The sequence below is a fragment of the Puma concolor genome, chromosome E2, assembly GCF_028749965.1.
Source record: "Puma concolor isolate L17-30 chromosome E2, mPumCon1.1.hap2, whole genome shotgun sequence".
Lineage (NCBI taxonomy): Eukaryota > Metazoa > Chordata > Mammalia > Carnivora > Felidae > Puma > Puma concolor.
In genome coordinates, this window is record NC_141681.1 from 2621419 (window position 1) to 2644107 (window position 22689).

Below are 22689 nucleotides of genomic sequence, written 5' to 3' on the forward strand. Positions count from 1 at the left end.
CAGGTGACGCACCCCGCCCTCAGGCAGAGGTCTCCACACACACGGTGGCTTTAACGCGCACTTACAGTCGGACTCTAGAGGGCAGAAACCAGAGTCTCAGTGGGTGCAAGTCACAGCGTGGGCAGGGCTGGTTCCTTCCAGAGGCTGGGGGGACATGGGGGGGGGTAGCTCTGTGACCCCGTGCACTCCTCCTGTGGGGACCTCATCTTGCATGGCCCCCTCCTCTCAAAATCCTTCACCGCACCTGCCACAGAAGGTCGCGTACCCACCGGGCCCAGGGGACTGGGAGGACGGGGTCTCTGGGGCACGGTCAGCCTGCGGCAGAGGGAAACCGCTGGATGACGGCGCTCAGCCAGGGCTGCCCTGCGGGCCCCTCCCCAGGGTAAATCAGGGCAGCCTTCCCGCCAGGCCACCTGGCAGCACCACCACCAACGTGAAACGCACGCGGCTCCCAGCCGGCAGCGGCTGCTCTGGGAGGCTACACTGCAGGAATGTGCAAGCCGGCAGCCCAGCGGGCGGGCGGGCGACCACAGCTCCTGCAGCCACGTCTGCAAGACTGAGCGATCAGACGCACCCCCAACACTCATTCAGAGTCCGGGGTGGACCGGCACGGTGCATCCGTGTTCCCCAATATCGTGTAGCCGTTAGCAAAACACACAGGTCTGGACACCCTGAAACGGAAAGACGTCCTTGACAGAAGGAGTAGAAAAGACAAACCAGAGAACGCCGCGGACAGCGCGGTCCCACGCCTGTAACGGGAAACCACGAGGGGGTGATATCCGCATCTGCATACAGGCGGAGAGAAGCCTGACAAAAATGTGCACGGTCCCCTCGTCCACAGTTTCAGTGAGCCCGTCGACCGAGGTCTGGAAGCAGAGGATCCCCTTCTGACATGTGGTCAGGGGTCCGTGGTGGCCTAAGGCTTTGTCACATACCCCCGTCATTCGGAGCACTTGGCCTCCTCTGGGGGCATTTCAGCATCCGCGTCACGAGAAGGGAACAAGAGGTTCCGAGAGAGACCACGTTCACGTAACTTTTACAGTGTTGCTGTGGATGTTCTGTTTTATGGTTCGTCTCTGCCTTAGCCTGACTCGTAAACTAAACTTCCTCGTAGGTGTGACGTCCAGGAAGACACGCAGCGTGGACAGGGTTGGGTTGGGTTGGCTCCTATCCACGGTCTCAGGCATCCACTGCGGGTCTTGGGAACGGACCCCCTGTGGCTGGTCGGTTGGGGGTGGGGGGGTCGCTCTAATTCCCTCTAAGGAGATGAACCGGTCTGGGCATGACAGTTACATTATGCCAATCCGTTTTATGGTTTTAAGATTTTTTTTGTGGAGGTATCACCTTCATAAAAAATAACGTTAAAAAAAGAACCCCCCCCCAGCCCCCAACTTCAGATCCTGGAAAGTTTTGTCTCCTTCAAGAAGGAAACATGCCTCAGGTAATCTCCTGGCGGAGGACTCCGCCTCCCTGCCCGCATGCTGTACCGACCCCTCAGGAATGGCCTAGAGCAGGTCCAGATCTCACAGAGGCTGGGAAGCCAGGGCGCACAGTGGAGGGCGCCGAGGCCCCGGTGCAGACACACCAGCTCGCTGGGCATACAGCGGGCGCTCAAGCAGGGGCTGGGGAGTTGGGAGCCCCTCCCAGAACAGGCCTCCCTGAGGTTTTGTACACCAAGTCCTCCCTGTCCTAGCGACCACGGTCTATTTAGAGAACATTTTGCAGAAACCAGCCAGCCCCCCCACATCCACAAGTGGGGGGTCCCAGAATGAGGCCCAGGCCCGAAGGGGCAATACCCTGGCAGTGCGTCTAGTCCTGACCGTGCCGCTGCCCGGCTCGGAGACCTGGGCACCCCACCCTCAGCATCGGGGCAGCTCTCGGCTATGCCGTCCACATGGCTCACCTCCCCAGCTCCCGCCCAGAGCAGCCGGTCTGCCTGACGGAAGGATCTGGACAGGGGTAAGCAGGGAGCCCCGTCTACCTGAGTGTAGGAGGGGGACAGCCGTCTGCGTGTCAAGAATGGCCTCGGCCACCTAAGTGCCCAGTCAGGGTCCCTCCCATCTCCCCCCACCCACGATTCTCACTCAGCCAAGCATCACACAACTCGGACCCCAGCTGACGGCCAGCATGAGCACCGGTCCGCCCCAATGACCCAGCCAGCTCAGTGCCCAGGAACAGGCGTCCTCAGCCACCAAGCCACCTCACCCCCAGGGCATCCCAGCACGGCCCCGTGTCCTGCCCACATGCCCAGGCCCAGCTGGGGCTGCTCCCGCGGGAGCAAGAGTCCCCCTCAAACGGCACAGCTGCCCCACACCCCCCGGGAAGCTGCCGCCTCCCAGCGCCAGAGGAAGCTGTCCCCGACGATGAGAGCAGGTGGGCCCCAAGCAGCCACACATTCATCCAAAGCACGGCTGTTACACAGATGCCACGTGACTGAGCCACACACACGGTTCCAGGCACCAGGGATCCAGGGACAAGACCACACCTGGCCCCGACGTTATGTTCCAACAGAACAAGATAACACTTCAAAGACTTGGTGCCCCCTTTGACAGCTCTCCTCCACTACCAGAGGCAGCGGCCAGGGACACCGGCTCACGACCACCACCCAGGTGCGGGCTCTCCCTCCCCAGGCGAGGGGTGCCCCCTCCCCGCCCTCGCCTAGTGGTCACAGCTGGGGGCTCACGGCCCTCGCCCTGCCGCCTTCTCCAGCACCATCCACCAGCCCCGGCCGCTGGGAGGTGTCCCGGGGCCACCACAGGGCAGGAGGCGGACCGGCCCACCCCCAGCTCGGTTTCTACCAGCTCTTTCCTCCTGGGCGGGTGGGGGGGGGCGGGGTCGCTGCACCACACAGGGCAGCTGCTGGACACTCATGTGTGGCGGCCTTCGGGCCAGGCGTCCTGCACACCGTCTTCCTGACTAGCGGGGACGGGTTTGCGTTTTCACCACAGGGGCTGGTCCCTGGGAGGACCAGCCCCTCTGGTGAGATCACAGCTGGCAGGTCCCGTGCCCCGGGCCAGGGCGCTGCCAGGAGCACCGGGATGGACTGGCTATGCCTGCCGCGGGCACCGGGAGGGTGGAAGGAGGGAGGCAGGCACAGAAGAGACAGACCTGCCATCCTGTTCAGGACGCTCCAGGGGAGCCCCCGAGCGTATGAGGATGGGAGGCGTCTATGCTATGGGAGGTCAGAACACACATGCTGGAAACAGTTCCCAGGGGGCGCTCAGGGGTGTCCCATTGGCGACAGGGTGGCATCCATCCATCACGGACCCTGTCACCGGCATGCACAACCGGACAGACATAACTGGACAGGAAGTCCCAGGCGAAGGACAGCAGCGCCTTCCGCTCAGACCTCAGCGGCCCAGACAGACCCACCTGGGACCCTCCAACGCCTCTGCCCTGCGGGCCTCCTGTCAGAAGCGCTGGAGGCTCCCAGCATCCCCCGGGGGCTCATGAAGAATGAATGCAGGTTCTCGGGCCCCACCCGGACCCCCCGAATCAGCAGCTCTGGGGTGGGGCCCGGCCGTGCGAGTTTTATACACCACCAGGTGCTGGCGACACCAGGCGTGGCCTGGAAAGCTTTGAAGAGCGGAGCCAAGGCGGCACCTGACAAGGTCCCCGCATCTCTGGGTGGCTGGCCTCAGGGTGACTGGGGGTCCCAGGTGATCCCCTGTACAGAGGTGGGGGCTGAGATTCGGCTGCAGACACGCCCCCGCCCCCACAGCCCCCTTGGCTGTATGACCCAGAGACCAGGACCATGGGTCAGAATGCCACCCCCACCACGTTTCTCAGGAAAGCCTATGTGCCTGTCCCCTCCCTCCACAGCTGCCCCCCGCCCCAGAGCTGACCCCCGCGTCCCCTGGGGAGGGTCCTGGACACCCCGATGAGGACCCGGCCAGGGCCCAAGGAGGGAGCGGTGGCCCCTCTCTGTTCCTGCTGTCTCGGCCTGGCCGTCTCTTGGCTGTGACAATGACCAGGGTCCTCCTGGGTTTAGCCACGCCGCAGCCGCCGAGGCCACTTTCACGCTCCAGTGGAGGGCGGGCCTTGGGGCCTCTGGGACGCTGACCCAGCTTTCGTGTGGGCTGCGCTGTCCAAGCAGAGTTAGAAAAAAAGAGGGAACTGGCCTGTCAGCCCATTGAGACAATGCAGGAAGCAGGGCTTCATCCTGCGCCTCGAAGGGAGGCTTCTTATCCCGGACCCTATTGCAGGGATAGAGGACGTGGTCACCCCTGCCTCCAGTGGGTGGCCCTGGACACCAAGAGACCCACACAGCTCAGTCACGGCGCAAATGTGCAGACACACCCACTCCCCCCCCGCCCCCCACCGAGAGGTCTTGGGGTCAGAGGGGAAGGGGAGGGGCTGGCACGGTCCGGGGGAGGGTAACAGTGCCGTGCACCAGCCCCACGCAGGCTGAGGGCACCGTGCGTCACTGCATCCCCTCCCTCAACAGGGAACCCAGCCCAGAGAGGGGAAGCATCTTCCCCAGGCTGCTCAGCAGTGATGGGCCTGAGCCAGACCAGGGTCCATACACTCCCTGAGCTGGCACCCGGGTTCTCAGACCTTCGCTGCAGGCAGGGGCCATTAGTCCCACTTCACAGACGAGGAAACCGAGGCTCAGAGGTTGAAACCAGCCCCAAGCGGAGCTCCTCAGGCGTGTGGACTCTGAGCTCTGCCCACAACACGGGCTCGACTCCTTCATGGGACCCAGAGCCCCATTTCTGTGGGATTTGTCAGAAAACCACCCCGTGTCCCATGTCCTCAGTCCCGAGGAAGTTCTCCTGGTCGCTAAACTTCAAAGTCATTTCTGCAGACTCTCCCGCGTCCTCACGCTACCTCACGGACCCTGGGCCGAGAACTAAGCCACAGGCCAGAGACGAGCTGCCGTGAGGGGACCCCGGGTCCTCGACGACGCTGTCCCCCAGCCCTGTAACTACCTCTCATCCGCGGAGGTCAACAAAATAAACCAAATACAAAAGGTGAAGGAATGAACGACAGACAGGAAGGCAGGAAATACAGCCAGATGCCAGCCAGAGTCTGGATGGCGCAGCAGACCGGGGCTCGTGACGCCGGCTCCCTCTTACGATCTGTGTTCCAATTTTTCTATACGAGCGACTGTCACATTTATACTGGAAGAAATAACTATGAAACCTAATTTCATCTTAACCCCCCAGGGGAGTGGTCATAAATGCTCCTCCTGTTTCTTTCCAGGCCTGAACGTACCTGGGGGGAGGCGAGAGGGGGCGAACAGCCATCTTGGACCTCGGTGCTCAGGCAGGGACTCCGCTTTTCTCTTGGCTTCTTAGAAAGGATTTCGTTTCCCTCTAAAACCTGGGATGTTGGGAGCAGTACATATTCTGGCAAAAAACGGCACCTACCAGTTTTGTTTGCACTGTTCAAAGCTCACTGAAAACCAGAAGCACACACACTAAAACCTTAATTAGCAAAGTTGGGAAGTTTTCCTGCCCCCCCCCGCCAGGAACACAGAATCATCCAGAAAGACGCTGGGGTCCGTCCTCCCAGAAGCCTCCTGCCCAGGCAGCCGGGGGCTCCATCCCTGAGCGCCTCGGGGTAAGACCCCCAGGTCCCACCCTGACCCAGGAAAGCACACGCAGGACAGGAAGCTCTCAGGTAAGTCAAATCAGGAATGGTTCCTTTAGAACCCAGGCACGTGGCCTCCGGGGGGGTCTTGGCTTTCAACAGGGCCACTTCCTCCCAGCTGCAAGTGGTCCCTGCCGTCCACGGCCTCGCCGCTCACGCACCTACATCTGCAGCTCCCAGGGAGCCAGGCCCTGAGCCCCTTCTCCAGCTCTGAAGCCCCCACCCTGCCCCAACACCAAAGCCACCTTGAATTCCAACATGGCACCTGCCAACAGCCAACTCGAAACCGAGGTTAAGTGCCCGCCAGCCCTGCGGAACCCCGAACTCAGTAAGGGCCGCGTCTCACAACAGCCTTTGCCCACGGCACCAAGTCTTACACGGACCCATTTCCAGGCGCCCCCAGCCAGTCCCTGCAGTTAGGACTGTGTCCTGGGGCCCATGGACAGCCAAGACAGCTTCCTCCCTCTCCCATGTCCTTGCGGGGCTAGGCCCGCAGCCTGGAGACATCACACTTTCGTCTTCCCAGAACAGCCCACCTCCTTTATCCCTCAACACCTCTCCTTGAACACCAGCACTCGAAGCAGAGAAAGGAGACGCTGTCCTGTCGGACGGAAGGCCGCAGGGCCCAGAACCTCCTCAGATCGTCCACTGCCTCGCGGCCCCCCCACCTCCCCGAGAACCTCCGAGGAGCCCCGAGTTCCAGCGGGCACAGTCCAGAAACACCAGCGCCGCGCCCCGGGCGGCCCCGGCCCCGCCGCCCTGCACGCCCGCGCCCTCCTACCTGGAGGCCGCGATCTCCGCCTTCTGCTTGGCGATGGCGGCGGCCCGCTCGGCGGCCTCCACGGCCCGGTCCACCTTCTCGCGGATCTTGCTGGCGCGCAGCGGGATGAGGTTCTTGCGCTTGCCGCTCACGAGCACGTTCTGCTTGAACTTGCCCTCCTCCTTGGTGCCGTCGGGGAACGTCATGCAGCCGTAGCCGTGCCGCCGGTTGCCGGCCCACTCGCCCTCGTACTTGAGCCCGTCCGAGCGCTGGCTCACCCCGAAGCCCGAGCGCTTGTCGCTCTTCCACTCGCCCACGTAGGTCTCGGTGGTGGTGGCGTCGATGTCGTCCTCGATGACCGCCAGCTCGGCCTCGCCCTCGCCCAGGCTGATGGTGGAGTGGATGTCGCTGGCGGTGGAGCTGACGGTGCTCATGCCGGCCTCGCTGCGGAACGAGCTCTGCTTGCTGCGCTGGCTGGCCAGGCTGCTCTTGGACTCGGACTTGCGCAGCTTCAGGCCGCTCAGCAGCGAGCGCCGGAACAGCCCCTTCTTCTTGCTCTTGAGGCTGTCGGAGTCGCTGTGCGCCACGAGCACGAAGCCCCCCCGGGACACGGCCGGGCTGCCGGCCGCCGCCGGGGACGCGTCGGGGTGCAGCGCGGCGCCGTTGGTGTGCTCGCTGCGCAGGGAGTTGATGGACGTCCTCAGGGGCGAGCGGATGACGGCCGCCATGCCGTAGGGGACGCTCTGCCGCACACCGTAGCCCTGGCGCATGCCGCCGGCCCACTGGCCCTGGTAGGTCCCTGCGGAGACAGCGGAGAGAGGGGTGAGCCCCCCGCAGGACCACGGGGGTCGGGGGTGGGGGGACACCGTGGGTTGCCTGACACATCTTGGCACGGTTCGCATTGAGGCAGACGGACCGCCGATGGCGGAGAACCCTTGAGCCCTGCTTCCTACAGCTGCACCTCGAGCTCTTACAAGTTGGGGAGGGACAAGGGGGGTGGCCGAGTCTCATACAGAGTCAGCTGTGAACTACAGAGCTCTCCCCGCACAGGGACAAAGGCCCAACCCTGAGAAGACGGAGAGGATGCAACCAAGGAGAGGGAAGCACGTTAGCGAGTGACCCCGACAGTTGTGGGGTCTGGGAGTCCAGCTACAGGGACACAGGTCGAGGCCACAAACCCAGTACGAGCAGGTGGGGGCGGGGGGGGGGGAGGAAGGGTTTGGAAGAGAATTGGGAACATTAAGGTATTGCAATCCGCAGACCAGACGTCCCCAAAAGAATCAAAAGCAGAAGCTCCAAAGAAGCATTTGCACACCCACGTTCACAGCAGTGTAATTCAGATGGCCAGCAGGTGGGAACAACCTGAGGGTCCATCCGTGGATGGACAGATAATGTAGGGTCTATCCATACAGTGGAATATTATCCAGCCGTTAAACTCTGACACCCGCTACAGCAGGGATGAACCGTGACGACTTTACGCTCAGTGAAACGAGCCAGTCACAGAAGAACAAATACCGCAATCACATTTACACGACGCCCTTCCAGTAGTCAAGTTCACAGACAGAAGAACGGCAGGTGCCAGGGGTGGGGGTGGGGGCGGAGGGAGGAACAGGAAGTTGTTGAATGGGGTCAGTTTCTATTCGGGGTGACAGAGAAGTTTTGAAAGACAGAGGTGACGGTGGCACAACATCGTCAATGTAACGTGACTGACCTGCGCGCTTGAAGAGGGATCAAAATTGCAGATTTTATTATATATGTAATATCCTAACAGAAGAGGATAAAAAGGAAAAATAAAGCGGCAAAACCAGGCTCGTGTTGCTCTACTTGTCGTGTGATGGGAACCTCTCTGACCCTCAGTCTCCTCATCGATAGAGGGGGGGATGAAAACCCTAGGGTTCCTAGAGTCACTGCCAGGCCTCAGCTAGGCACCACTGAGGGGCTCCCCACCCCGGAAGGGCTTCTCAGTGAAAATGGGGGGGGGGGTTGTTCCCCTTCCTCTCCCAACTCACTGTTACAGAAGCAACATACAGGTTTTATCTGCCCCATAGTGTCTTCATAAAAAAACTCGAAGAGCCAACATTTCAAAATCAAGGGGTTGCCACGTGAAAACTCAGTTCTGGTTTCTCCTAAAAAAAAATTACAGGATCTGGCAACCCTGGATCTTGGTCCTCTAGACAGGGCATCCCTAAAGGACGTCAGCCATCGATATGCCACTACCCACCACGGTCACCCACAGCCCCCAAGTCAGAACAGGTCCTGACCCTCCAAGGGCTCGCCTGAGACCTTATCCAAGCAGCCTGCCCTTACTTAATCCCCAGCCCCGCCGTCCAGATCCCACCCACTCCAGCCCAGCTGGAGCCCCCTCCCAACACCTAGGCTACCCCAGCCCACGGAGCCCACCGCACAGGACGTCCCGCATTCCACAGGTGGACTCTGGAGAGTGCCTGGGTCCTTCCACGTTTGCAGGACACATCCGCCTGCTGAACCAGGCTGCCAGCTCCCCAGAGAGTAAGGGCCTTGTAATCTAGACCCGTTATTCTCATGACTCATGCCCGGGGGGGGGGGGGGGGGGGGGAAGAGATGTAGCCGGGACAAAGGACCAGGGAGACTTTTGCTCCAGCAGACAGCAGCCTGTCCATTTAAAAAGTGCCCCACAACACAGGTGCTTTCTAGAAGCAGGGCACGGTTCTTGGGAACCTATCCTATGGGCCAGGCCGAGGGAGGGCGGCCTCAGCTGCACATGCACTTCAGCCCGATCCCATGGAACTCATCCCACCCGGCGGGGAGGGCTTCTGTACCCCCACCCGGGTCAGTCCTCTGGTAACCGCAAAGCCGGGTGGGGGTGCACCCCGCTGGGGGAAGCAGCCCCGGGCCCACGGCCTTAACTCGGGGAAATACAGTGCAGCAAGGGCTCTCCCCTCCTCCCACCCCTGCCCCAACCAAGAGTTCTCCATGCCTCCGGCTGGCTGCCTGTGCCAGGCAGTGGGTACCTTGTCCTCTGGAGAGTAGGATATGGGTTTTATCCACGTGCCCCATGGCGTCCACCGCACCCCTCCCAGAGTCCAGTCAACCTGGCTGTAAGCACGGGGCAGGACGGACAAAGGCGGTGGCTGACTCTGTGCCACCCAGCACGCCAGGGCCCACGCTGGGACAGAGCCCGTGGCTTCCAGCAACCCAAGGCCGTGAGGAGGACACGGGGAGCAGGCTCAGTGGTCCCGGCGGCTCCTTCCCCGAGGGTGGGGCAAGCAGGCCCTTGAAGGCCTCCTGTGCCCAGTCCAAGCTGCGAGTGTCCACACCCACATCCAAGGAAGGTTCCTTGGCCAGAGTGTGCAGTTTTGTTGGACCTGCGTTTTTTAACAGTATTTATTTTGAGGGAGACAGAGACAGCACAAGTAGGGAGAGGGGAGGAGGGGGGAGGGGGGGGGGGAGAGAATTCCAAGCAGGCTCTGCACGGCCAGCACAGAGCCCGACACGGGGCTCAAATCCATGAACCACGAGATCATGACCTGAGCTGAAGTTGGATGCTCAGCTGACTAAGCCACCCAGGTGTCCCTGTATCTGCATGTTTGCCCCCAGTGGGAACTCTTCTACAAGGCTGCAGTCGACATCGGCAAGAAACTGGATTTCAACATCAAGGAAACACCACAGCCCAGCTCTGCTAGGACCGGCCTGGGAGCACAGCCTCCTCCCTTCCCCACAAAGGGCTGACAGAATCAAGAGAACAGACCCAGGTCAGCTCAGCGACCAGAGAGGCTGTGGGGAGGCTCCCATCCCCCACCCCCTGCCCTCCCCAGCCTCTCTGCCCAGAGTCCTCAGCCCTCTCCCTCCTTGCCGGAGCTGGGAGGGTGGGGGCAGGGGAGACAAAGAGTTCAAGCCCCTCCCAACATTTGAATCCAATCAGTTATTTGCAAAACCCTAAATCCAGTGTTTTGTTTTATACCCCAAGCAGCCTGTGTGTGAGAAGGCAGGAGCCAACATGCCCAGTACAACGGGAAGACCAAGTGACCCTGACAGGTATTGTCCCTGCAGGATGCTGTGAGGGCCCCAGAGCAGGGGAAACTTCCTGTGTGCACCTCCACCCTGACCCTGGGCCACCGGTCACAGAAAGACTCAGGCGCAGATGGACAGCTGGGGGCATGCCTACTTCTCTCCAGGCAAGCTCAGTAAGGCAGAGCACCCTCGAGTGGACTCCGCCTTCACCCACCTCACCTGCCTATCCTGATGAAGATAATGGGCTGGCCTCTCCATCCCCATCACCTGGAACTTGGAATCAGGAGATCTGAGGGGACTGCAGGTGAGGAAGCAAACCTCCCCGATCCTTGCCTAGGAAATGCTATCTAGAACCGGCAAGACTCGCAGGGAAGAGCCAACGGGACAAGGCTGTGGGACCTGGGACTGCCTTACACTTGAGCAGCATCAGCATCCCCCGAGGAGCAGGATAAAACCCCCTGAATTTGAGTCAGGTGGTGCAGCCTGAGCTTCTGCATTCCTAACAAGCTCCCAGGTCACCCTGCCGCTGCATCTGGAACCCCATGGAGGCTCCATACCTGGCTTGGTATGCCATCCAAATTCCGAAAGCCAGAGCCCAGGCAAGCCCCAACCCCCAGCTTCTGGCACCTTGGGCTGGGCGGACAGTCAGCTCTTGCCGAGTTCTGTGTGGCTCCCTAGAGCTCCACACATCTCTCACAGCCTTTTATTTTCCCATCTGAAGCCCCTGCCCATCAGCTGACACTCTTCCAAAGCACTTGTCACACAACCCAGAGGACCACCCTGGTGGAAAATGCAGTCTCCGCCACAGGCTGGCCTCTAGGGCTGGACATCAGCGGAGATGCCCTCCTGAGCGCACCCTGAGAGCATGCCCTCGGCAGGGACAGATCTTCCTGGGGGCACACCCAGGGGACCAGCTGGGAGCCCCAGGGTCAAAGGATGGAGAGGAAGGAACAACATCTGCTGTGAAGTCAGGACTCATTGTGCCCATTTGACAGAAGACTGAGGCTTGGAAGCAAAAGAGCTATCCGATGTTACTGACAAGAGGGGGATTTGAACCCAGCTGGAGCTGATCTCAAAGCCTGCCTGCCCGCCTGGAGGGCCTCAGGCCTGCAGGTGGCTGAACCCCCCTCTCCTTAGCCCCACACCACACCTGCCTACCCAGGGGCCGGTGCCACAGCCCAGCTCCTATTCTCCCGTCCAGAAGCCTCCCACTCCACCTGCACTGGCCCTCCTCCCAGAGGTCCGCTACCCCCAGTGCGCACAGGGTGCAGCCCTTCCCCTCCCCCATCGCAGGTGACTGGATCCCAGAATGTGGCCAACCGCTGACTCCCTCTGGGACGCTGGGCTGGGAGGGGAGGAAGGCCGAGTGATCGCTTCCTGCCCAGAGGAGGAAAGAGGGGCCAGAGAAGCAGCTAGAGTCTCCTCCCTCAGAGAGGGGGACACGGTTGATTCTCCAATGCTGGCTCCACCAGAACGCCCCTCGTTCCTCCCAGTGAGCCCAGGGGTCCCTGAAACACCCAGAACCCCTCTCCTTGGGGTCCGTGTGCCCCCGGACCCCTGCACCAATAGGCCTGGGGTGTCAGGCCTGGCATGAGAGCCCCGTGTTGAACAGGCATCTCCCCGGGAGGAACAGAAGGCATTCACAGAGCTCCAGGCCCCTTTTCCTCAGGTGCACAGGATGCCCTGTGTCCCCACATTCGTGCCCGGTGGCATGGGGGGGAGGGGAGATGCGTGGAGGCCCCTCCATCCCCAAACCCCATCTCACCAGCAGGGGACACACTGGGAAGTCAGGTTGTACCCCGAACTTTTGCTTCCTGCTTCACCCAGAAAGTGGGTTTTCCAGAGTTTCTGGAAACAATAGCAGAATGCACTGCACCCTGAGTGAAAACCACCACCCCAGCAATTCCACATCATGTCCACACGTCCACGTCTGGGCCCAACCCAGAATCTCCAAGGCAGGCAGGACTCGGAAATGAGTGCCGCCCACATGTCGCTTTAGATGAAAGCCACCTGTTGTGCTCGTATTTTGTGTGTGTGTGTGTGTGTGTGTGTGTGTGTGTGTGTGTGTGTGTGTGTAGAAAGCCACAATCCCAGGCCCTAACTGACCTACTGAATCAGGCTGGCCAGAGGAGACCACGTGATGCGCAGCGGTTGGGGCATCTCCTGTGATAGAGGAGGACCCAGGGGTGAAGAAACTCGTCCAAGGACACCCAGCTCATAAGCAACCGGGTCAGGGCAGCAGCATCACAGCACAGGCAGGCATACTAGGCTCTGGAACCTTCTTTCACAACATACCCTGGACCTCCTTCCATTTTAAAAATACTTCGAGACAGAGTGTGTATGTGACTGGGGGTGGGGGGGGGGCAGAGAGAGAGATGGGGAGAGAGAAACCTAAGCAGGCTCCGTGCTGTCAGCACAGAGCCCAACACAGGGCTTGATCTTACAAACCGGAGATCGTGACCCGAGCTGAAATCAAGAGTCGGATGCTTAACCGACTGAGCCACCAGGTGCCCGTCTTCCCACCTTTTCTACATTAGTGAGGACAGCCAGCCCAAAACCCGAACATTCCACAACATAGAAGTTACAAGCCAAGCTTCTGTGGGTACTTAGGTCATTCCTCATTTTTGATAGCTTATCTTTGAACACAAGTTATAGCCTCAGCATAGATTCCTAGAATGAATTTGCTCAAAGGGAAGTGTTTTTACTTAGGGCTTTTGATAAATTGCCCATGGAGAAGTCCACGTAAGAGTGACCATCTCCCTCCACTGTCACCAACACCAGGAAGGATTGTTTTAATAAGTTGTTTTACTGCTGAGTTTTTAAAAATATTAGAGAAAGAGTGTGTGCGTGCAAGCCAGGGAGGGGCAGAGAGAGAGGGAGGGAGGGAGGGAGAAAGCCCAAACAGGCTCCACACTATCAGTGTAGAGCACAACGTGGGGCTCGAACTCACGAACGTGAGATCATGACCTGAGCCGAAATTGGATGCGTAGCCGACTGAGCCACTTAGGCGCCCCAGGATGTACTGTAAAAAATCAGTTTTAGCTGGACTCTGACGAGCTACAGCTACTGACTAGCACGTGTTCTGGATTCCGGGGAAACGACTCATCCCCCATGGTGAGGTCCTACCCACCCCTCTCCCACCCTCCCCAGGACCTTAGAAGGTAACCGTACTGGGAGACCTGGCGTTCGCAGAGAGGATTAAGGGAAAACGGGGTTAGGCGACGGACCCACGAAAAGATCCTCAGCATCACGGGTCATCCAAGAAACGCAGATCAAACCCACAGCGAGACCTCGCCTCACACCACTAGGACGGCCACGATCAACACCATAAGAAACGGCGTGGGGACCGCACACCGTTGGTGGGAATGTGAAACGGAGCGGCCGCCGTGGAGAAAAGCATCGCAGCCCCGCCTCCAGACCCGTTGGAACGGACGGCAGGGTCTCCAGGACCTTCACGCAGCGTGCTCACGGCAGCGCTACTCACAGCGGCCAAGACGTGGAGGCAACCCAAGGGTCCACGGACAGATCAAGAAAAGGTGGTCTGTCCACACAATGGAACATTTTTCAGCCTTAAGAGGAGGGAACCCCGACACCAGCTAGGGCACAGATGAGCCCTCGGGACACTGTGCTAATAGCCGGATAAAGATAATTACCGTACGATTCCACTTACGGGAGATACTTCCGGTAGTTAAAATTCAAGACCGAAAGTAGGACGGCAGGTGCCAGGGCCTGGAGGGGAGTGGTTAATGCGTGCCGGGGCTCATTTTTACAAGACCCGCTTTCTGGAGGGGGGTGCTGGGAACAGCTGTGCACAGCACTCAGGATGTTTGACACGAGTGAACTGTGCACTTAAAAATGGTCGAGATTGGGGGCGCCTGGGTGGCGCAGTCGGTTAAGCGTCCGACTTCAGCCAGGTCACGATCTCGCGGTCCGTGAGTTCGAGCCCCGCGTCGGGCTCTGGGCTGATGGCTCAGAGCCTGGAGCCTGTTTCCGATTCTGTGTCTCCCTCTCTCTCTGCCCCTCCCCCGTTCATGCTCTGTCTCTCTCTGTCCCCCCCCCCAAAAAAATAAATAAACGTTGAAAAAAAAAAGGAGATGGTAAATTTTGGGGGTTTTATCACCATGAAAAACACGCAGCTGTTCATCTGGGCCCTAATACGATAGGACCGATGTTCCTATAAGAAGTGGGGGGGCTCGTGGAGGGCGCAGTTATGCGCCCGACCTCAGCTAGGGTCACGATCTCCCAGTTCGTGAGTTTGAGCCCCACATCGGGCTCTGTGCTGACAGCTCGGAGCCTGGAGCCTGCCTGGGATTCTGTGTGTGTGTCTCTCTCTCTCTGCCCCTCCCCTGCTCACGCTGTCTCTCTTGCTCGCTCTCAAAAATAACAACAACAAAAAAAAAAACCCAGGGAAGTGAAACCAGGGGCGTGTGCAGAGGAGAACACCGAGATGAAGAGGCAGGAAGGGGGGCCACCTGCAAGCCCAGGAAAGCAGCCACAGAAGAACCCAGCCCTGGCACTTTGACCTTGCACCTCCAGCCTCAGAACTGGGACAGAATAAAGGTCTAGTGGATAAGCCTCCCAGTGTATGACATTTGGTTACAGTGGCCCCGCAAGCCAATAGAACATTCTCAGTCTCTAACCAGGTGACAGGACTGTAGAAGTTAGGAGGATAAACCAAGAGAAAGGATAAAAACCAGATTGCCGAGAACATATAAACGCTCGTCGGGCAGGACACAAAAGTTCCTGGAGAAACAGAACCAGAAAATCACAGCCGGGGGACACCGGGCAGAGACAAGCTGGGGGCTAAGTGTGGGACCAGACACAGGACATCTAGGAGGAACACCACATTCTGAGCAGAGACCCTGCCCCCGTTCCCGGCCGATCCAGGCACGGGCAGGTACCCAGACACATGCAGACAGGAGGGGAGAGGTCCTCTGAAGAGGTCGAGTCCGGCCAGTCTGCTTCTTGGGACCTTTAATAAACGAACAGCCAAGGGTCATCAGACATTTGGAAGAAGCTGCCAGGAGGAAGAGGGACCCAAACATACAAATAAGTGACAGGGAAGGGGGAAACTGGAGAGAATCATGGAAAATGCAGGGAACAGCAGGCAGCAGGGAGGCCAGAAAGTAAAGCCATGAAGAGAAAACACTGTAGCCATCAAGTGCAAACACAACACACACACACACACAGAAAAGTCAGATTAAACAAGCAAGCTCCAGGAAATTAAAAGTGCGATGGCCAAAATAAAAATTTTGGAAGAGAGTTGGAAGACAAAGTCAAGAAAATCAGAAACTGGAAAAGAAGAGGCAGGCAAAGTACTGGGAAATAGAAGAAAATGTGAGTTGTGTAGGCTAAGGCAGGGGCCCCGCGTCTATACGTTAGGAGTTCCGGAAAAGCAACGGAGGAAAGTTACCAAAGACACAGGATAGGAAGGCGACTGGGACTGAAGGGTCCGGGCTGAAGGGGCTCAGGACACCAGCACGAAGAAGGAAAAGCACTCCTACCAAGACCCGGCACTGTGGAATTTCAGACCACCCCCCGCCCAACATACACCCTAGAGTGAAGACCCCAAACACTTGGAGGGGGGCACGACCCCACATGAAGGGCTGAGAATCAGAACGGGAAGAGCCTTCTCAACAGCAACAGTGAAACCCAGCAGTCAGAAGTCACCCCCCCACCCCCAAACCCTGGACTTCAGTCTAGAATCCTGTAAACGACCAATTCCTCAGCATAGCCCCCAAAACCAGCTTTCAGGCAGCCTTCCTTAGGAAGATACTACAGGACGTATGCCACCAAAACAAGGGAGTAAACCAGGAAAAAGCAAGACCCAGCCAACAAGAAGGGCAAAGGGGACTTTCCAGGAAGCAGAGGGAAGTAGGGAACATCTACAGGACTTGTAAAAACCAGAGGAAAAGCTATAAAACGTAGATCACGTAGAACGTGTGGCCGCATACAGGAGTAGACTGGTAGGGAATCTGGAGGCTTCGTTCGTGTGAACAGCTGCACGGAGAGGGATTCTCTGGACCCTTTGAAGGCAGGGAAAGAACGAGTGATCTAAGAACTATGCGGCCGCGAAGACAGTCCGGTGCCCTGTAAGGACAGACACGGGAGGAGCCCAGGGACTCCGGACGCACCGACTAGCTCCACAAGCGTCAGTCTTGTAATGAGAACCCAGAACATGGGGTTAACGAATATGGGACCTGACGTCGGAAAGCTTAAGAAGGGGAATGGGGTCCCGAAGACTGAAGATTCCTCATCAGCCACAGCAACAAGTCCACACAGGACGGCTGCGAGCGTCAAGAAAACAGGAAGCACAGTTAGCTCAAATTTGTGGGCAGGTGGGAAAGGGGGGGTGGTTCTGTGGACTTTGGTTCCAAGCAGGTTTTTTTGATTTTCATTTGTTTGAGGGGGGAGGGGCAGAGAGAGAGGCACAGAATCCAAAGCAGGCTCCAGGCTCCAACCTGTCAAGCACAGGGCCCGACACAGGGTGGGAACCCTCAAACCGGGAGATCACGACAAGAGCCCAAGTCAGACACTCAACCGACAGAGCCACCCAGGCACCCCCTGCTCGAAGCAGGATTTTGTTTGGGGCACGAATGGATACCTTCAACTATGGGCACAGATGATCTTGATAAAGGTCATGAGCCGGGGAGGGGCAGAGAGGGAGAGCGAGAGGATCCCAAGCAGGCTCCACGCTGGCAGCGCAGAGCCCAGCATGGGGCTGGATCTCATGAACTGGGAGATCATGACCTGAGCGGAAATCAAGAGACGCTTAATGAATGATGGAGACACCAAGGCGCCCTAATGGTGAAACATTTTGGAGGGGGAAGAGAGGGGAGGAACTTCCGTAAGAAGATTCTTCAGCAGTCCAGGTACCCACCCTGCTCGGGCTGCCTAGGCTCAGGGAGGCTTCAGGGCCTGTGGAGGTGCCGACGCAAAGCCCCGCTCCCCACGGAAGATGCCAGCCTGGTGAGCGCCCAGACCGCACTTAGAAGGCTGGTAAGGAAAGCCGAGAAGAGGCCACAAAGCCCCAGGCCAGCGGGCTCCTCGGGATGGAGGGGAGACGCTTCCCCGAGGGGTCAGACACAGCGTGCAGAGTGGAGGCCGGAAGCCGAGCCGGGAGGCCCCAGCAGCCCGTGCAGGACGCCAGGCAGGAAGCGCCCAGAGGAGAGCGGCAGGCAGTTCCCTCCCCGGAGAGACTGACCCAGGCGCCGGCGGTGCTTCTGGCCTCGTGTTGGGGGGAGAGGGGGACAGGAGGAGCCATCCAGGCGTGCCCCCTCCACGGCCCTGGGGGTGCCCCTCTGCTCCCCACACCTGTTCATCCTGGGAAGGGCTTGTAAACTTAACCGTTTGTAGAACCACTTATAGAAAAAGCAGGAAGTACATAGATTTCCCGTACGTCCCCCTCACGGCGCCCTTCACACCATTTTGTCACCTCACAATGCATTTGTTCCGATCTCTGGGCCCACAGTGATGCACGTAGAATCCATAGCTCACAGCGGGGGTCCCTCTCGCTGCTGGCCAGATGTACGTGTATCCACCATCACGGCACCCTACAGAGTCGTCACACGGCCCCGGAATCCCGCGTTCCGCCTAGTCCCCTCTCCCCCCAACGCTGGGCAGCACGGACCCTCTCCCCATCGCCAGAGCATCACCCTTCCAGGGGGCCAGCTGGGGTCGTGCACGATGAAGCCCTTCCGGGCCTGCCTCTTGCATGCAGCCCCCGGCCCGTGAGGCGTCCGGCTGTCCGGTGGCTGCGGGCCGCGGTGCCGTCACCCACCCCCTGGTGAAGGGCAGTGTCGTTGCTTCCGAGTTTCAGCAGTTACGAGTAATGGGAAAGCACTTTCTCACAGAAGGAAACAAACCTAATCTCCGAATAAGGAATATGCTTTTAAGGTCCAGGGTCTATCACGTTCACGAAGACTTCCCCGGATCCGTTGCCTTCTCAGTTCAGGGGGACCTAGATAACCCTGCTGGGGAGCCCGGCAGTCCAGAGCCTCGACCACGGGGTCTCTCTCAACCCCCATGGGCCCTTGTGAAGCCCTTCAGACGCCGTGGTCGAGGCTCTGGGCTGCCGGGCTTTTCCAAAGCCACACAGCAGGAAGAAGGGAGAGATCCGAGTCTCCCTACTCGGCTGTCCTCAGAGCCAGAAGGAACCTCCATCCCCCCGTGGTCCCCGTCACAGGGGACGTCCACGCTCCCGGAGGTCAGCAGGGCAAACGTTAAGTATTAGCTGGTTTGTAGACCCCAGCCAGATGGCCCCACGTGGTTCCTTCCGAGCCACACTCCCCGAGGACACCAACTCCGCTCGCACCATCCTGACCTTGAGGAGAGGGCAGAGACACCTTAGGTGCACTGTGCGTCAGGTCCACCCCACGCCCAGGGCTTCTTCCACCGGGTGCCCAGAGTCACTTGCCCAGACTCCTGACATTAAGGAGCTGAGCTAGGGCCCCGACCAGGTGTGCCCGATACCCGGGCCCACGTTCTGGGCAACGGTCTATCCTACTCCCCGAGAGAGAAGGGTGAGGTCAGCAACGAGGAATGCAGGCTCCGGCTCCAACCACCCACCGGCTCCCCGCCAAGGCCGGGGGCTTCTCAAGCCCACAGTGTGCACAGCCGCTCCTACAGGATGGCGGAGAAGCAGGTGGCAAGGGAATGCACCCCGAGGGAAGCCCCCCAACATGGTAGCGGTACCCCCATCACACAAAAGGAGGCCGGCTGTTTCCTCTGACGCCCTGATGTCCAGCACGGCCCCTCCCTGGGAAACGGATCAGACACACAGGCTGACAAGACCTGGGCATCTCGCCCACCAGCCTCCAGCCCCACATCCTGCCGGGCCTCAGTGAGCAGGGACGCCCCTGCTCCCCAACCCTGATTCCTCCACCCCCGGCTGCCCCGCTCATTCCCCTCTGGGCACGAACAAGGGAGGCTGGCCGGAACCGGATGCAGCAGGAAGAAAGAACTACTCTGAATCCCACCATCTGGGGAGCACCTTGCCTGGACCCGTACTCCCCTCCCTGCTCACCCAGAGAGGCGGCAGCTGCAGAGGCCCACAAGGTTAGCCCGAAGTCAGGAGTTCACGGAAACGCTTGGGTGGGAGCCAGCGGGCGTGGGCAAAAAGGGAGGGATCAGCCCCTCTCAGGAAAGGGCTCATCGCCAGAGTGGTCAGAAACCAGGCCGGTCCGAGTGTGGCCCCATGAGCCCAGGGAGATGTCCGGCCTCTGAGCCTCACTGGTCCGCATCTGTGAAACAGGGACGAGAACAGCACCCTGCGTGGTCATCATGGGGAATATACTGGTTAGTACTTCAAGATGGGGAGGGCACGGAGCAGTCACGCCGTTCGTGTAAAATCCGTCAGGAGGCCTTGGTGGTTTGAGAGGCGACCAAGCACAGAGGCAGCGCTGGAGAGCTCTACATCAGGAGTGGCTACTGTTTTGCCAACCCACAGTTCTCCTGGGAACTCACAGAGATCCAGATTCCCAGGCCCCTAGACCCCCTGAGGCAGAGACCCTGGAACGTGCCACAGCCCCCAGGTGACTGATGCCGCTAAAAATCGAGAACCCACGTTTTTCTATTAGAATCATCTGGAGAAGTCTGAGGCGTTCTCACAGACACCCAGCCTACCCAGAGGCACAGACTCGGTGGGTGTGGGGGAGGCCTGGGCAGGAAAGCATTTTAAAAACCTCTTGAACGACTATTTTAGGGCTCTCAACGTCTCCTTTTCACGTTATGTTGTTGGAGAACCAACGATCTCGGTGCCGAAAAGTCACTTACTGGTTAAGCTTCCATCGAACTTCAGACAGCAGCCTCCACGGCACCCTTCCCCAGAAGATCTCCACCCTCCCATGGATCACTTCGCAGGATCAGGACGTCATACACACGCCAGAAATACAGCAGGGCCACTGCTAAGGGCCCACGTGAAGACAAGGCTTGCGCCAGAGCTTGAACCCTCGCCCCAGGCAGACACGCACCCTCAGCCAGAAACAAGAGCTGTAACCCCCAGAGACCACCTGTAAGCCCCAGGGAGACGTCCACAGGCCTTAGCTTCCAGAGTTCTGGGCTAGAAAACCTAAAGCAGGGGGAGGACCAAAGCCTCTGTGTGGGGCTACCCGTTCCAAGGGCCGAACAGAGGTGAGGGAGAAGTGGGGGCAGGACTCCCACCGAACCCCCTGGGGACAAGTCTAGCTCCACTACCAACCATAAGGCCGGGGAAATTACTTACCTTCCGTTTGCCCGTCTGTCAGAGGGTGACAGTAGTACCTAACCCAGTGGGACTTCAGCAAGAACAGGGACCTACCACGAAAACCGAAGACGATCCGAGAGAAGAGTGAAGAAGGAGCCCGGGGTGTTTGTATCCTGTGGAAGCCCCCGCCTACCTGCTAAAGCCCCAGGGAGGGCCCCACCTGCCTGTTATAAACCCACGGAGGCCCCCACCTGCCTGCTATAGCCCCAGGAAGGACCCCACCTGCCTGCTATAACCGCACAGAGGCCCCACGTGCCTGTTACAACCCCACGGAGGCCCCACGTGCCTGCTATAGCCCCACGCAGGCCCACAACTGCCTGTTATAGCCCCATGGAGGCCCCACGTGCCTGGTATAACCACATGGAGGCCCTTACCTTCCTACTATGAAGGGCCCCGAGGCCCCAGGTGCCTGCCATCTCCTCCTGGGGGTCCCTGCAAGTGCCTGCCATCTTTTCGCCGGGGTCCCCCAGAGTCGGCCCTCCCACAGAAAAAGAGATTGATCAGTGGTTGGGGCTACCTCCTACAGCAACATCATTTCCTTTTCCACGACCCTTCCCTAAATCACAGTGTCATGGGCACCGCTCTGCTATCTATGAAGCTTCCTTCAGGCCCCTCTCCACACCCCTAGGCCTCAGTTCTGCAGCGTAGAGAGAAGACCCTTACCCTCGTTCACCCAACCAGTCTGCTAAGTACCCACCACGTGCCAAGATGGAAACCATGCCAAAAACAAAGAACCCCTTGGATCTGAGACTCAGAGGGAGAGACATTAGGTGGCCACCACTGGTACGCAGAGGACTGGAGCAGGGCTTCGGATGGAGGCAGAGGGGCAGAAACGTGGTCGGGACCACCTCCGGTGGGGGGTGGGGGGTGGACACTGAGCGCTTCCGTGCCTGGAATGACGGCCATCTCCATCCCTGTTAGGGTTCTCTCCAAACACAAACTCTGCCAAGTCCAGGAATAGATCCACCCCCCAGGGGGGAGGCTGGTAAGGACTTCTCAGCTTCCAGAAGATTCTTTTTAAAAATAAGTGGGAACGTCCGTTGGTGCAGACACTTTGGAAAACAGTCTGGCAGTTCCTCAAATGACCATATGACCTGGCAATTCCACCCTTAGGTACGGACCCAGGAGAAATGAAAACACCTGCCCCACACACACCTGCGCACAAGTGTTCACAGCAGCAGCAGGTTCCAACAGCCAAAGGTGGAGGGAAACAAGATACCCATCAGCAGAGGGCTGGCTGAGCCGGATGTGGTCCGTCCACGCCCTGGAAAGCTCATGAGTCTTAAGGAGGAGCAGAGCTCGGGCACATGTTAGCGGATGGACCCAGAAAGCATCCCAGAGCCTGAAGGGCACGTATCATGTACGATGCCTGTATGTGAAATGTCCAGAAGATGCAAATCCAGAGACAGAGGAGTTTCGGAGGCCACCAACGGGACAGTGGGGGGGGGGGGGGCTAGGGAAAGGACAGTGGGGTACAAGGTTCCTCTGGAGGGATGGCACACGGCCCTGTGAACACACTAGAAACCACTGAATTGTGCACCCGGAGCAGGTGCGCTGTGTGGCATGTGAACTAAGCCTGCGCTTGGGTTAGCAGAGCCCCAGTAAGGAGGGGGCCGAGGCGTGCGGCAGCCCAGCCTTCCTTTGCCCTGGGAAGGGGGGTGACGGCCATCACCTCCACTTCCCATAATTACCAGTAACCACCCTCCTGGATCCCCCTGTTTGCCGGGCTCCCCGGAGGGCTCCTGCCCTGTGGCCCAGGGGGTGCCACGGCTGTTTCCGAGTGGTGTCCAAACCTCCACAGAACCGTGCGGGGGAAGAATGCTCCGGTCAGGACTCCCCAGGCGACAGAGGGGGACAGTACGATTTCAGACGTGACAGCTGCTCCCAAGGAGCAGGGTGGGAGCAGGGGCCCCCTACTTGGGGTGTGCAGACTCCCAGGGGGGCCACAGAAAGAATCAAGAGTCGTGGGGAAAGAAATTACATCCTTATTTTCACTGGCCTCTACTTGAGATTTAGACAGGCAGCAAATCACAGCAGTCGGTCGCCAAACCCGTGATCTTGTCACCAATAGAAACGGCACGTCCCGGGAGAGTGGTTGCAA

The 22689-nt window shown here is 59.2% G+C and overlaps 1 protein-coding gene across 1 annotated transcript in view; it reads right to left on the reverse strand.

Annotated features, from left to right (window-relative positions):
- JPH3 (junctophilin 3) overlaps positions 1-22689 on the reverse strand; it is a 75782-nt gene that overhangs the window by 36552 nt on the left and 16541 nt on the right. Inside the window, exon 2 of the mRNA XM_086688736.1 lies at positions 6377-7154. Coding sequence (XP_086544862.1) covers positions 6377-7154 — 778 coding nt within the window. The remainder of the gene's footprint in view (positions 1-6376; positions 7155-22689) is intronic.